General features: G+C 36.6%; 1 protein-coding gene and 1 long non-coding RNA gene across 14 annotated transcripts in view; one reads left to right on the top strand and one right to left on the bottom strand.

Annotated features, from left to right (window-relative positions):
* The window catches only part of ARB2A (ARB2 cotranscriptional regulator A), a 413,243-nt gene that overhangs the window by 32,759 nt on the left and 365,333 nt on the right, over positions 1 to 15,151 (bottom strand). Inside the window, exon 10 of one of the 13 annotated variants that reach the window (XM_072736788.1) lies at positions 3,970 to 4,013. The exons of the other annotated variants lie outside the window; for them this stretch is intronic. Within the exon in view, the coding sequence (XP_072592889.1) occupies positions 3,985 to 4,013 (29 nt within the window). The 3' untranslated portion in view covers positions 3,970 to 3,984. Of the gene's footprint in view, positions 1 to 3,969; positions 4,014 to 15,151 lie in introns of those variants that run through there. 13 annotated transcript variants of the gene reach the window in all.
* The window catches only part of LOC112915491 (uncharacterized), a 29,915-nt gene that overhangs the window by 8,909 nt on the left and 5,855 nt on the right, over positions 1 to 15,151 (top strand). The window lies entirely within an intron of this gene.

Here is a 15,151-nt window from a genome sequence, read left to right as displayed (position 1 = left end):
CCTCTGAGTTTGCATTTTAGAATAATGTAGTTCAGTTCAATAAACATTTATTGACTTGCTCCTATATGCTAGACACTGTGCCAGGTGTGACTGAGACTTCTGGTTCTGTCCTTGAAAAGCATATTATCTAGTGGTATTCCGAGAGTCCGAAAATAGGAAAAAAATAAAGAAAACTAGTGATTCTGAGTAGTTTTCTATGGTAGTGACCTCCTCAAAATGCTTTTTAGCATCAAGTTCCCCCAGAGGTCCACCAGCAGAGAGTTTATGGTGACCATGGCAAGGGTTTCCTATAAGAGTGAAAATCTGAAGAACCTTTCCTGTGGTGAAGCCTGTGGTCCATCCTATGTTCATTCAGTCACTAAAAATACACCAGCCAGTAAAGATAAGTGCTGGGGGAACATCCGCTAATGGTGTCTAGAACTCTTAGCTTGAGATACCTTCTCTTCTATGTGTCTATACTTCTTTCCCAACAGATCACGGAAAGGTACTTTCTACCTTAGAATGCTTGTTGGAACATCACATGAAAAATGTATTTTTCCTTTCCTTGTTATCATTATATTTCTATTGTACTGTCCTTGTTCCTTTTAGCATTCTTGAGTTTCCCCAAATTTATTACCTATCTTGACTACCTATTGAACTGTTGTGTCTATTTGTTCACAGAATTAATTGAACATGTTCTTGGCATGGGAACCCTCCATTAAAAAAAATCAGTTCCTCCTTGATAAATGCAAAACTTTATTATCACCACTTTGCTGTTTAGAAACTTGGCTTAAAAAAAAAAATTATTGATTAGTTTTCTGACTGAATCTGAGACCCATTTTTCAGTCTTATCCCTGCAGCCTTCTGTTGCTAAAAGACACTGTTGATTACTTTCTCATTGATGTGTTAGCCATAGCATCAGATTCACAATCCTATCAACTTTCTACTTCTTTTTGTGTCTGCTTCCTCTTGAAATATCTATTTGTAGCTACAGTGCAGCGGAAAGCACGGCGGCCTCAGTCATAACTCCTGGGCACCCGGTTCTAACACTTCCTAGCAAATCACCAGGCTGAGTCTCAGTTTCTTTACACATAAAATGAAGATAATAATAGTATCTATTTCACATCACTGTTATTGAAGACTCCATGATATAATGAAAGTATTTTATACATTCTAAAGCACCTTCTAAATGGAAATAATAATTTCCATTAATACTAATATTGAATGGAAATATTAACCTGAAAAACTAATATTCAGACATGAGGGTTTTAAAAAAGTTTTTATTTTAATTTCAGTTAGTTAACATACACTGTCCTATTAGTTTTGTTATATGCGATTCCACACTTCCATACATGATGGTGCTCATCATGACAGGTGCCCTCCTTAATTCCTATCACCTATTTCCTCTATACCCCTCCCCGCCCCAGTAACTGTCAGTTTGTCCTCTACACTTAAGTGTCTGTTTCTTGGTTTGCCTCTGCTCTCTCTCTTACTTTTTTCTTTTTTCTTTTTTTTTTTTTTTTAGAGAGAGAGTGAGTCAGTGAGAGAGCTCGAGTGGGGGATGGGAGAGGCAGAGGAAGAGGGAGAGGGAGAAGAAGAATCCCAAGCAGGCTCCCAGTGCAGAGCCTGATGTGAGGCTCGATCTCACAACCCTGAAATCATGACCTGAGCCAAAATCAAGAGTCAGATGCTTAACTGACTGAGCCACCCAGCACCCTGTTTTGTTTCTTAAATCTCATATATGAGTGAAATCATACGGTATTTGTCTTTCTCTGACTGACTTGTTTCTCTAAGCTTTATACTCTCTAGCTCCTTTCATGTTGTTGTAAATGGCAAGACTTCATTCTTTTTTATAGCTGAAAAATATTCCATTGTATATATATATATATACACACCACGTTTTCTTTATCCATTCATCATTTGGTGGACATTTGGATTGCTTTCATATTTTGGCTATTGTAAATAATGCTGCTATAAACATAGGGGTGCATGTATCCTTTTGGATTAGTGTTCTCGTATTTTTTGGGTAAATATCCAGTAGTGCCACTGCTGGATCATAAAGCAGTTCTTTTTTTATTTTTTATTTTATTTTTATTTTTTGGCAGTTCTATTTTTAACTTTTTGAGGAACCTCCATACTAGATATATTAGATTCTTATATTCTTTACTCCCTAGATATACTGCAAGAGATTGGTTTTTAGGTAATACTATCATTTGCATATAAATGATTATAAGTATATATTATGTCTATATATATAGGTACATAGATGCATAAAATATATAAAGTAGAAATCAACTTGAACCAAATTATAGGACAGCTTTACACTTATAATCTACCAGTAATGGAAAACTTCTGGTTTTAAGATTTTATTTATTCATTCATGAGAGACACAGAGAGAGAGGCAGAGACATAGGCAGAGGGAGAAGCAGGCTCCCTGCGAGGAGCCCGATACAGGATTTGATCCCAGAACCCCAGCATCACGACCAGAGCCAAAGGCAGATGCTCATCCACTGAGCTACTCAGGCACCCCTTGTAATGGAAAACTTAATACTTTTTTTTCTCTTATCCATTTAAACATGGTGTCACCTACACATGTCTCTATTTAGTACCTATAGAGGACACATGATTTTTGTTTTTTTTTTCTGCCCAGCATCTGATTCTCCTTACATGCCTTAGGGCATACCACATTGTGTAAGTGGTGGTGGCGAACAGGTGGGAAGTTTCATCTTTAACTCTAGTGAGCGATGCATAAGGGAAGGGGCAGAAAATGTGACTGAACTAGTTAGTGTATTTCCATTCACTTCTCCTTGAGAAAATGACTCTGTTTGTGATGTTATATTGCTCTGCAGTACAAAGAAAGCATGTTGTTTTCAAAGAGTTCAATGGTGTGCAGCAGCAGTAACAGGACCAAGCAGTCTCAAAGGGGGAAAATGATTAATTCAAGGAGAGTCACACTGCATTCCCACTTCCTGCTCAGTCACTCTTCAACTCAGTGTCTTCCTAAATGTTTGTCACAATACAACTCTTAACTAGCGACTAAAATAATTTGTTTGTTTCTTTATTTACTAGCGTTTTTTTGGCTTGCTTGTTAGTTGTCCATATGCTCTAACTACAATGTAACCCCCTTCAGGTCAGGAACTTTGCTATGTCTGCTGCTGTGTCCCACTGCAGTGCCTAGAACAGTGCCTGGTACATACCAGGTGTGTACTAAACATTTGTTGATTGACTGAATGACTGACTGGTAAAGTTTTCTGAAATAGTTGGGAGCTTAGTAAATGGTAAATTGATTTAAAAATGAAATAGAGACATTTTTTCGAGATAAGTACTTAAATTCAAATGTTATCTTCTCTAGAGAAAAGAATATACTATTAGGAAAAAATAAAAATAATTCAAAAATTCTTTAAATGCTTTTCAAAAACATAGGTGTAGGTGCTACATTCCAAATGTTAAAAATGACAAGATAATGCAGGTTTTTCTTCTAATCTGCTGATAGGTCTACTATTCTTAGTAACCCAATCTGTTGAGTAAAATGACCATAGAAAATATGATTGTTAAAAGCTTCTGGAAATATAAGAAGCATAATTTTAACTGTGTATTTGGCTAAAAACTGAATTTGCTGCTTCTTCGTGGCTTTTGTATCAGTAGGACTCTCACTAAAAGGAGCTGTTTCTATTTAACAAAAATAATTTTAACGAGTCCTGTACTAGTCATATTTATTTTGGAAAAGTATGGTAAAAAGAAGAAACAAGACACTGTTCATTATTTTTATCTTTAACATATTTTCCCATTTAAAAAGATTTTATTCAATTTATTTATTTATTTATTTATTTATTTTAAAAGATTTTATTTATTTATTCATGAGAGACACAAAGAGAGAGAGAGAGAGGGAGAGAGAGAGAGAGAGGCAGAGACACAGGCAGAGGGAGAAGCAGGCTCCATGCAGGGAGCCCGACATGGGACTCGATCCCGGGTCTCCAGGATCACACCCTGGGCCAACGGCAGGCGCTAAACCACTGAGCCACCTGGGGATCCCCCTAAAAAGATTTTAAAAGAAACAAACACAAATGCAACAGCCTACACATTTTTCTTTTGTTTCTCCCCAGAAAAGAAAAACCAACACTATCTACAACAGTATATGGCAGATTTTTTAAAATTTGTTCCGGCACGTGGCTTTAAGCCCTTCAATAACTTACATGGTAAAGCAAAAACCAAAGCCAAAACCCAAACTTATACCATCATGTAGTCCAAACATTTTCTAAGTGCCTATATGCCAGATATTTGATGGGTAGTGGGTGTATAAGGAAAACAAGAACAAGGCCCATCCTTGGGATTACAGTATTCGTGACCCCTTGGAGGGAATCCAAGACATACCTGCCTTATTCCAAATTGTACTTTATGGTAAATGGCATTAAAATGAAATTTCAATGTTATATGAGAAGTTATATTTGGATGCATAAATTCTGCCTATAATGAAAATGACATGGCAGTACAAACCTTCTAATTAAACCGACACTATTTCTACTATATTGTACCTTCAGTAAAGTAAACTAATAAAGAGACCCTTCTGCTAAAATAACAATAATTACATTTGCTATACAATGTGTAGTTTTCTTTAAAATGATGCTTCTTATTTCTTTGTAGATTTTTTAGTGAATAAATGGCTATTATCTACATTAGATAAGCATGAGGATCCATATAACTTTTTCTCTGTGAAGGCTGAATGGTCATCTTTGGCTATAGTAAAGTTATAATAAGTTATGGTAAATTTTAATGCAGTCTCCTATATGAGCCTCATCACCGAATCACAATTTAATGCTATATTATAGGCACTTATTTTATTGCATCATATTTTTTTCTCCATTCTCTCTTTATAGGTTTTTATTGGTCATCAGTAAAAAAGTTAACAGTATCAGGAAAAGAAATGAAGGAAATAATCCTATTTTCAGTCCCATCAAAAAGAATAAAATATTTAGTAATAAATTTAACCAATGAGGTAAAATAACTATATACTGAAAATAAGACATCGATGAAAGACACTGAAGACACAAGTAAATGGAAAGATATTCTGTGCTCATGGAGTTGAAGAATTAATATTGTTAAAATGTTCATACTTTTCAAAAACGATTTACAGATTCAATGCAATCTCTATCAAAAGTATCATGGTATTTTTCATAGAACTAGAGTATACAATCCTAAAATTTCCTTTTTTTAAAAAATATTTTAATTATTTATTCATGAGACACACACACAGAGGCAGAGACATAGGCAGAGGGGGAAGTAGGCTTTTCACAGGGAGCCTGATGCGGGACTTGATCCCAGGACCCCAGGATCATGACCTGAGTCAAAGGCAGATGCTCAACCGCTGAGCCACCCAGGTGTCCCACAATCCTAAAATTTGTATGGAACTACAAAAGATTCCGGATATCCAAAGCTATCTTGCGAAAGAGTAACAAAGCTAGAGGCATCACACTTCCTGATTTCAAACTATTACAAACTTATAGTAGACAAAACAGTATGGTATGGCATAATAACAGATATGTAGATCATTAGAACAGAGTAGAGAACCCAGGAACCAAGAATATCCAATGGGGAAAAGATAGTCTCTTCAATAAATGATATTTGGAAAACTGGGCGGCCATAAACAGAAGAATGAAATTGGACCATTTTCTTACACCATACACAAAAATCAACTCAAAATGGATTAAAGATTTGAACATAAGACCCCAAACTGTAAAACTTCTGGAGGAAAACAGAAGAAAACTCCGTAGACATCGGTCTTGGCAAAGATTTTTTGCTTTACCAAAGCAAAGGTATCAAAAGCAAGAATAAACAAGCGCAATTGTATCAAACTGAAAAGCATGCATGCATCAAAAACAAAACAAAACAAAACAAAAAACCCTAAAACAAAAACAAAAAAAAAAATCAAAGTCCGAACAAACCATCAACAAAATGAAATGGGAGAAAATATTTGCAAATAACATATGTGATAATTAGGGGTCATGAAAAGGTGCTCGACAGGGAAACGCAAATCAAAACCATAATGAGATAAAACACTGCACTTGTTAGAATGGCTATTATCAAAAAGACAAGAGATAGAAGTGTTGGCCAGGATGTGGATAAAAGGGAACTCTGTGTATTGATGGGAGGAATGTAAATTGGTATAGCCACTAGGGAAAACAGTATGGAGGGTCTTCAAGAAATTAAAAATAGAACTATGAAGTGACCCAGCAATCCTAGAGGCACTTGAGTGGCTTTGTTAGTTAAGGTTTGCCTTTGGTTCATGATCCCAGGGCCCTGGAATCGAGCCTTGCATCGGGCTCCCTGCTCAGTGGGGAGCCTGCTTCTCCCACTACCTCTGCTGTGCTGTCTCACTGTCTCTGTAAATAAATAAAATCTTAAAAAATAATAAAACGAACTACAAAGTGATCCAGCAATCCCAACTCTGAGTATCTATCCAAGGGAAACGAAAACAGGGTATCAAAGGGATATCTGCACTCCCATGATCATTGCAACACTGTTCACAATAGTCAAGATATGGAAATTACCTAGGTGTCCATCAATGGATGAATATATCAAAATATATATACACACATGGGGGAATATCATTCAGCCATGAGAAAAAAGGAAATCTGGCCACTAGCAACAACATGAATGGACTTTGAGGGCATTATGCTAAGTGAAATAAGCCAGGCAGAGAAAGACAAATACTGCCTGCAATCAGTTATATGTGGAATCTGAGAAGAAAAATGTCAAACATTTAGAAACAGAGAAAAAAAGTGGTTGCCAGGGTTTGGAGTTGGGGGGAATAGGGAGAGGTTGGTAAAAGGATACAAACTTTCAATTATAGGATGAATAACGTCTGAGGGTCTAATGTATAACACGGGGAATATGTTAATAAGAATATATTGGATAAATGAAATTTGCTGAAAGTAGAACTTAAATATTGTCACCAAATATAAGAAAGAAATATTCAAGGTGACGGATATGTTAATTAACTAGATGGGAGGAATCCTTTCACTATGTATGTACATCGAATCATCATGAGGTACACTTTAAATGTCTTAGAATATTGTCAACTATACCCTCAATAAAGCTGAAAAAAATAAAAATACAATACTTTAAAAAATTAACAGTATAAGGAATGCTAACTACATTCATGGAAGAGGTGGCCCATTAATTTAGTCAGTGTTTTTTGGCTAAGAATCCACGTGATTTCATTTCATCTTAATTTCAACCAACATTTTTTACTAGGAGCTGGGGACATGGTGATTAATAAGATACGTGTGGTCCCTGACTTCAAGGAGTTTACAACCTAGTGGGGGGAAGGAGACACTAAAAGAATTCCATAAATAACTGGTTGCTTACAAGTAAATATGTATGATTTCTTTGTTATTTATTGCAAAGAAACTATCTTTTCAGAAGAGTGTATCTGCTTTAGTTTTTCAGTGAGGAAGATACTGTCAGTCATTATTTCCTTTTCCGCCTTGACTGTAAGGAAAGAGATAAATTTTATGCTAAATTAATATAATTATCATACCATAGGCTGATGGACAATTATCTTGATCTCTAACTAGTTTTGATGTTATAAAAATCTTCATTTTAATTATTATGTCTTGTATATGTCCTCTTCCCTGCAGGCTGACCGAGAAAGTAAAGAGGGACAGGATTTGGGGAGGAGATTAAGCTATACAGCATAAATAAAAACAATGATGTTTTCTTGATGTTTTATTTCACAGGTACATTTGAAAACCAGAATTGTTCTATCTATCCACTGTTGTATAAAACAGCACATAATTATTTTAGAAGTTTCAACTCAGAGCTGTCTCTAAACCTACAATGGTACAAAAAATGGGGGATATTAATTGCTTTTTGCCCCATGACAGAAACAAGGGACTCATTAAAATTTCATGGAGGTACCATAGGACATGTTATGTTACAAAAATCAGAATTTCATAATCTTCTGAAACTCTGCAGTACTTTAATGGTACTTCTAATAGTGCCTAACACTTGGAAGGGTTCCACAGTTTGGCTCCTATAAAGTGGTTTTTGACAGCAAATGTGCAGGAACCAGAATCTATACTGAAACTTGAATCTGAGCCACGTAGACATCATGATGTTGCCCAAATGCGAAGTGGTTTCCATTGGCAATACCATAATATCTTCTCACTGAAGCATGAAACTGAGTTTGGGGGATATTTAGCTACCAAAAGAAGCAGACATTATCTAAGCCTTGATCAGAAAGAAAAAAAATTGAAAATGACTTCCTGGCATTCATTCAGTGGAAAATGAAGACATGAAGAAGCCAAATAAAGTTAACAGCTCTAAAAAGAGGCTAGAAATTGTGGTGCTCTAGAGTCTTCATCATCACTGCCATGCTCTTTGATGCCAATAAATGTTATTGAGCTCTCACCATGTGTAAAGCACAATGACAGGGCCTTTAGTCATTATGGTCTCGAAGGTCATGGACTTCTAATTTTTTTATTTAATTCTGGTGTAGCTGACATGTAATGGACTTTATATTATGCCTCCTTGTAATTCCTTGTGTCTGGCAAAGGGTTTGTGAAGACAGCAAATATCCAGTAAAGATGTATGGATTATGTGAATGTGACTGCAAGGAGCTTGGAGTCTAATTGGGAGATAGAATAGAAGTGACTTCCTTGCCAGGAGAGGTTCTTATCTCAACCCCTTTATACAGTTTCTAACTAGGACAGTGCCTAGCACATAACAGGTATCTAAAAATAGCCAGTTAATCGATAATGAGCAAATACTTTTTGTAAAAAACATTTACTGAGCGCTCACTGTGCTTTAGATGATTTACTACACTGAACTCTCATGACAGGAAAGTGCTGTTATCATCCCCCTTTTAGAGATGACATAGCTCAAGTTCACAGGGGTTGGGCACCTTGCTCAGTTTACCCAAATGTTAACTTGTGGAGGCAGGATTTGAACCTAGGCAGTCTGACTGCAGTTCACACTCCTCACTATCATACTGTATCACACTGTACATAAAAAAAAAAAAAAACACCCAGTATTGTTAGGTAGCCTTTGGTAAGGTCAGCTGAAGGGCAGAGATACTAAGTTCTCTAACCGTAGAATAATAAGTGATTACTGAGGACTGGGCAGTAGAAACAACTTCGTGTAGAAAGTAGAACGTGGGTTTTGCAAGAAGAAGAGGGATAGTTAAGTCCTGTGGAAGGAGGAAGAAAAGTGAACAAGCGTGGCTGGAGAGCCTCATAATGTATTTGGAGGTGAGAGGTAGACTCATTGGACAGAACGAAGAGGTTCATGTAGGACAGTGGTAGAAAACCTAATTAGAGATTCAGCAGAACAAGAGAGTGAAGGGCTTAAGAACTTGGATTTCATTCTTTAAGCAGGAGCAGAGCCAACAAAGTTTTTCTCATAGAGAAAGAGGTGTGAAAATCTGCTTTTTAGTGAGTTTTGTAGGATATAAAGAGGGTGAGAGCTTAGAGACCAGGAGATCAGGTTGGTGGAGGTAAAGAAGACCTGGACTGAGACAGCTGGCAATGGCAATGGAGAGGAAATTACAGATAAAAGAAAAACAAAGAACAAGAGAATATGACTGCCTTGATGATGGAGACAGGGATGAATCAGGACCTATGTGACAAATACTGATATTGCCATCAGAAATGGGGATATTTAGGAAGAAGAGTTGGTTTTTGGATGATCACTAAACTTCTAATTTAAACCCCTTGATTCCTAAAGGTTTAAGGCATTTATTAATCAAGTACTTTAAACATTTGGATGCTGTTACATGCCAGGAACTGGGCCAGGTTCAGGGGGCTTAATGGTGAGCAGGAAAGATATGGTCCCTCTTTTCATAGACTTAGAGTTTATGAGAGGAGGGAGGCATTAAGTAATTAGAATTACACTGATGAGTTTTAGGATGGTGATGAAATACAGAGCACTACGGGACCATATGGTCAGAGCACAGGGAGAGGGTAGCCCGAGACTTTGTTGAGGAGTGACATGTAAGCTATGGATCATGTTAACAGTTTGGTTAACAGTCCCCATATCAGGGAGTTAACCTGTGTTATATATAGTTCAGGTTATATATACATACTAGAGGTGTCAGTGACGGTACCTGCTCACCAACCACCGCCTGTAATGAACTAAGTTGATTATAGACCTGTTTCAAAGGACAGCAGCAGGGCCATCTTATTTTTTTTTTTCCATATAATCCTGCACTGTCCATCCAGCCATCCATAGCCGACTGAGCCTGCGATAGATACTGACCTAAGTGCAGCCAACTGATAGCACCATAGTCTATGATCTGAAGCAAAGAGATGAGAAAAAAAGAAATTTCTTCAGAATTTGGTGAAAGAAACCAAGATACTGGGGAGACTGCGGCTGGAGTAAAATCAGAACTGGAGAGACCCAAAGGCTATTCGTTCACTGAAGTTCGGAGTGGGCAGAAAGAGTAAGTAAGAGGAAGAAGCAAAAAAAAAAAAAAAATAATAAAATAAAAAAAAAAAAAAAAAAAGAGGAAGAAGCTGGTCCATGAATAGTGAGTAGAGGAATGACAGAGAGAAACTGATTCCTCTAGAAAAATATATGTCCCATGAGAGACAAGTGGCAAAAGTAGGAGCTTGGACAGCAATATTAATTGTCAGTGATTTTCCAGTGGCAAGACAATGAGCACCCTCAGGATAACTTCTATTCCTTTCACATTAGAACAACGTCAGGAAGTCTAAATGGCTGAAATTACACTTTTGGGACAGAGTTCAGTTCTTATATTCTCTGTACGAATCTTCTTTAGGAGACAAACTATAAATTCAATCCAAGCTAGCTGAGTGGGTCTCTACTGCTTGTAGACAAGAGGGCTTAATTAAAACACATTATCCCCTCAAGGATAAAGTAAGCTAAAAAGGAGATACTGTGTTGAGTTCAGCTACCAGGGTAAATAAATTATTATATATAAAAACAAATCTGTTTGCTACCTTTAAATGTCTTTAATTGTCATAATTATAGCATGCCTATCTCAACACAGATGCATATGATATATTCTTAGAAAAATTGTCACAACTGTTCATACTTACACTCAAGTGTTATATTTGTATGCCGTATACCATACACATATACATGAAATGTATTTATACACACCTAACTAAATATCTGTAGTAAGACACCAATTATACAAATGTACAAACAAAATTATATGACTTCCTTACAACTCTGTGTGCATGCCAGGAACACTGAGATGATGGTCTTGATATAATTATTGTCACTTTTCCCACAGCCTCACAGTGTATCACTGGGTAGATAAATGAGATTAAGCAAGTCTATGCTCGAGAACTCCATCTTTTGAGTTTTATCCATATTCTTTTATTCTGTTATCCACTCTCTTCTGTTTTCCTCACTGTGCTTTCTCCATTCTCTCTTCTGGTTCAAACAAAACTATAAACACTGTAGTCAAACAAGTGCTACAACAATTATCTGTGCCAGTTTTCATAGGCTAAAAATACGTACTCTTCTAGAACGTTACCGTTTGGGACAAGGGTAAGGTAGCTGAACTAGCATTCCCCTTCTCCTAGAAGGAAAGCTCTTGGTTTTTCATTTTCCACTTGGCCTAAACTCAGTGAACTACTTCAGCCTAGGAGGAGGTGAGAAAGAAAATTAGGAGAAGACAAGAAGTGATTTTAACTAGTGAAGGGAAAGGGATAAGTAGGTTTCATATATACCCATCTCTCTCCATTCCATGCAAGGGAGGCTGCAGGAGGGACTGTGCCGGGTTAAAACTTGTCTAAGAGCATTTATAACAACGGAGTAGGACTGTCTTCCTTCCATATCTCAGCTGGGCTCTGGTGGTGGAACCACCACCAGAAAGTGGAAACAGAAGTGGAAAGTGGAACAGAAGGTGAAAGGAGAAGGAAGTGGAAAGTGGAACAGAAGGTGAAAGGAGAAGGAAGGAGAGATCACCTCACTGTTCAGGCCTTGGTGACAAGGAACTAAAGGAAATGTACATATAGTTAATTATAGGTATACTCTAAACAGTGAGTTGTTTCCCTCATGGAATAGCAAAAATTGCAATGAAAAATTATACCTTTTTGTCTAAGGGACAGGAATTTGTTTCCAGACATAATTTTTTCAACAGCAAAGATAACTTTTTGAAGAAAATGAAGGCAGTATTTTAAAATACTAATTGCATTATTCAAAACTCATTTAATTTTACGGTAGTAGAGGAAAGCTTACCAAAGGGGTTATGAATCAATAATGTTCTGATAAACACCAACTTACTAAGGTAGGTGTTATAAAATATATTGTCTGGTTTCCAAGAGAATATATTTATGTTAAAGCATCTAACATACTTTAAAAAATAACATGGATCATAATGTGACAACATATATACATAATATGAATTACACAAATCAATAAAAGCAGCAGAAATAGATACATCAGCTCTACCCTTCTGACACACATTATACGACCTACATAATAAAAGTAGACTGAAGGCATCATATCATTTTGGGATTTATTAATGCATTTCTTAATGTTTTTTATACACACACATACACACACCCCTTATAAATTCATTTTAGCTGTACACCTAGAGGGTTGATATAATGTGGTAAAAAAAAAACCAAACAACCAACGCTAAACCTTTGTTTGCCTCCTTTAATAGTGAAGATAATAATGAATGCTTGGTAAGCAATTTCATTTTAAAGAAAACCAACTGAGTCACAGAGGACAGATACTGCAGTTTCTATAACTATCCAATTTCTGCATAGTGCCTAGAAGCAGCTAGACATTCTAGCCAACAGCATTTTACATCTACCTGGATTAATAGGATATGTTACTAAGATATTATCCCTGCTTCACAACAACTTGGACAACATCCAAGTTTGAAGAAATAAAAACACGAGGTAGAAGAAAAAGGAGATAGGCCGAAGCCAGAAACACTGATGGCAGAAACATCAAGATACCAGGTCCAACTTCAAGAAAACACAAACCAATTTTTCTTAGTTAGAATATGAGCCAAAACAAACAGGGGGCAGGTACACGGAGTCCTATTACTATAGAAGCACCTTCCATGTTACAGTTCACTTTACGCAGAAAACTGCAAATAAATAATGATAAGACATCACAGCGTGTCTGATAATCTCTGACAACAATTCTAACACTGTCATTGTAGCCACCGGAGAAACCTGCACACTGAGCCCTGACCCACCGAACCTTTTATCTGCCTGTGTACTCTCCACAGGCCAAGCAAATAAAGGCCAAATGATCATTTACACATGAATCAACTTTCTTTGCAGCACAGGCACCAAGAGACGTTTCTTTTCTCTGTTACTGAGAGAAAGGCAGCCAGGTCTAAGCTTGTCTCACTAGAAATCATACAAGTGAAACAGTGATTTGCAGGAAGATGGCAGATCGGCAAAGGGAAGCTGTTCTGAATGCGTGATAAAAATGGCAGCCACAGAGGACTGGATGAATATTCAGTTTGAAAACAGGCCTGACAGTAACAATGAGTCTTTATCCTATTCACAATAGGGAGTGTCATACAAACTGAAATGGAGATACAATCCTGATAGAAGATTACATAAGATACCTGGGTGGATATCCTTAAAGACTTCAACCTTCATTTCAATAAATGTACACTCAGGGGTCTTTTGCACCTAGATCTTATTCAGAGTCCATCTAGTTATTTCATGTGAGTGACATGTAGATGGTATGTTGCCCGCTTTGATGATGAGAAATAAACCAGTCAGGATGATTAAAAAAAGGCCTGTTCCTTAAAAACAGGGTACACATTTTATACCACGGAACTTGTAAAGGGGGGAAAAAAGTATTTTTCTTCAACCCAGACCCCTTGGTGCTTAGGTCAACTTTTACAAATTCACTAAACATCAAAATGTTTAGTGTTACATTAAATGTTAAATGTTACAATATCAAAATATTGCTATAGCCTTTCTTATAGGAACATAATAATGAACAATACTTGTCCTGGCTCATTTAACATGGGGATGGAGATTTATTATTAAATTTGTGTTAATAGGCCATTCCAAAGATGATTATATAATCTTCTAACAAATGACAGGTACTAACGAAATCAATACAACTCATTTTTATTCCCTTATTACCACTTCTATAGCTTTGTGTTTGCCACATGCCATCTGTGCCCTGGGATGCTTACCTTCTGACTCAACAATGTCTATCCCTGATTTTCTACAAATTTGGTTTACAACTCATGTTCAGGAACCTTTAGCTTAAAGTTCAGTTTTAGTGTGGTGCTTCGATTCAGAAGACCATAAGTAGACGCTGCGATGTATGTGGACTCTCAATACACAGTGACAGGCTAAAATCTTAAAAAGTAAATTTTATTCATGAGTTGTAAATATAAGAAATGTGGTATAATTTGTGGCTAATAAAAAGAAATATTGAAGTTTTATTCCTGTAGAGTGCAGAAATGGATCCGTAAACTCCATGCCACAATCCATACTCTTAAGACAATGCCAAAAATAATAAGTGTTACAGGATTAAGTCATATCAGTTCCTGGTGATGAGCTGCATATTTCAAAAATCCTGGCAGTGAGTAGTTTTTTTTTTTTTTTTTAGTTTTTTTTTATATTACTTGTTTCTACCTTTCATGGTGTTGTTGTTTTTCTCCAAACCCTTTCAGCTGCTTCCCTTACCTCCTTTCTCCTTGAGGTTAACCTGGATTAATAGGATATGTTACTAAGATATTATCCCTGCTTCACAACAACTTGGAAACCCTCTTTTGCCCCACCTCTCTTTTCAATTGCCTATTCATTTCTCTACAGTCTGGCTGTTTAGTAGTTTTTGAAGTCAAAATTAGCCTTTTCCTTAGAGTGAAAGCTCTTAATGGGTAAGAATCATACCTACCAGTTTTACATATCTACAACCTCTTTCAGAGTCTAAGATAGCATTGGCCATTAGGATATTTTTGAGAACTCTCAATAAAATGGGTTCTCCAACATAACAAAGGCCATACAGGACAAGCCCACAGATATTATCAAACTCAATGGTGATATGCTGAAATCTTTTCCTGTAAGATCTGAACAAGACAAGGATGCCCATTCTTGACATTTTAGTCAACAATGTACTGGAAGTACCAGATTAACTAAGCAAGAAAAAAGACATAAATCATCCGAATTACAAATTAATTTGTTTCTATTTTCAGATGACATGATTA

Source organism: Vulpes vulpes, chromosome 14, assembly GCF_048418805.1.
Source record: "Vulpes vulpes isolate BD-2025 chromosome 14, VulVul3, whole genome shotgun sequence".
Taxonomy (NCBI): domain Eukaryota; kingdom Metazoa; phylum Chordata; class Mammalia; order Carnivora; family Canidae; genus Vulpes; species Vulpes vulpes.
This window is presented reverse-complemented; position numbering and strand designations above follow the sequence as displayed.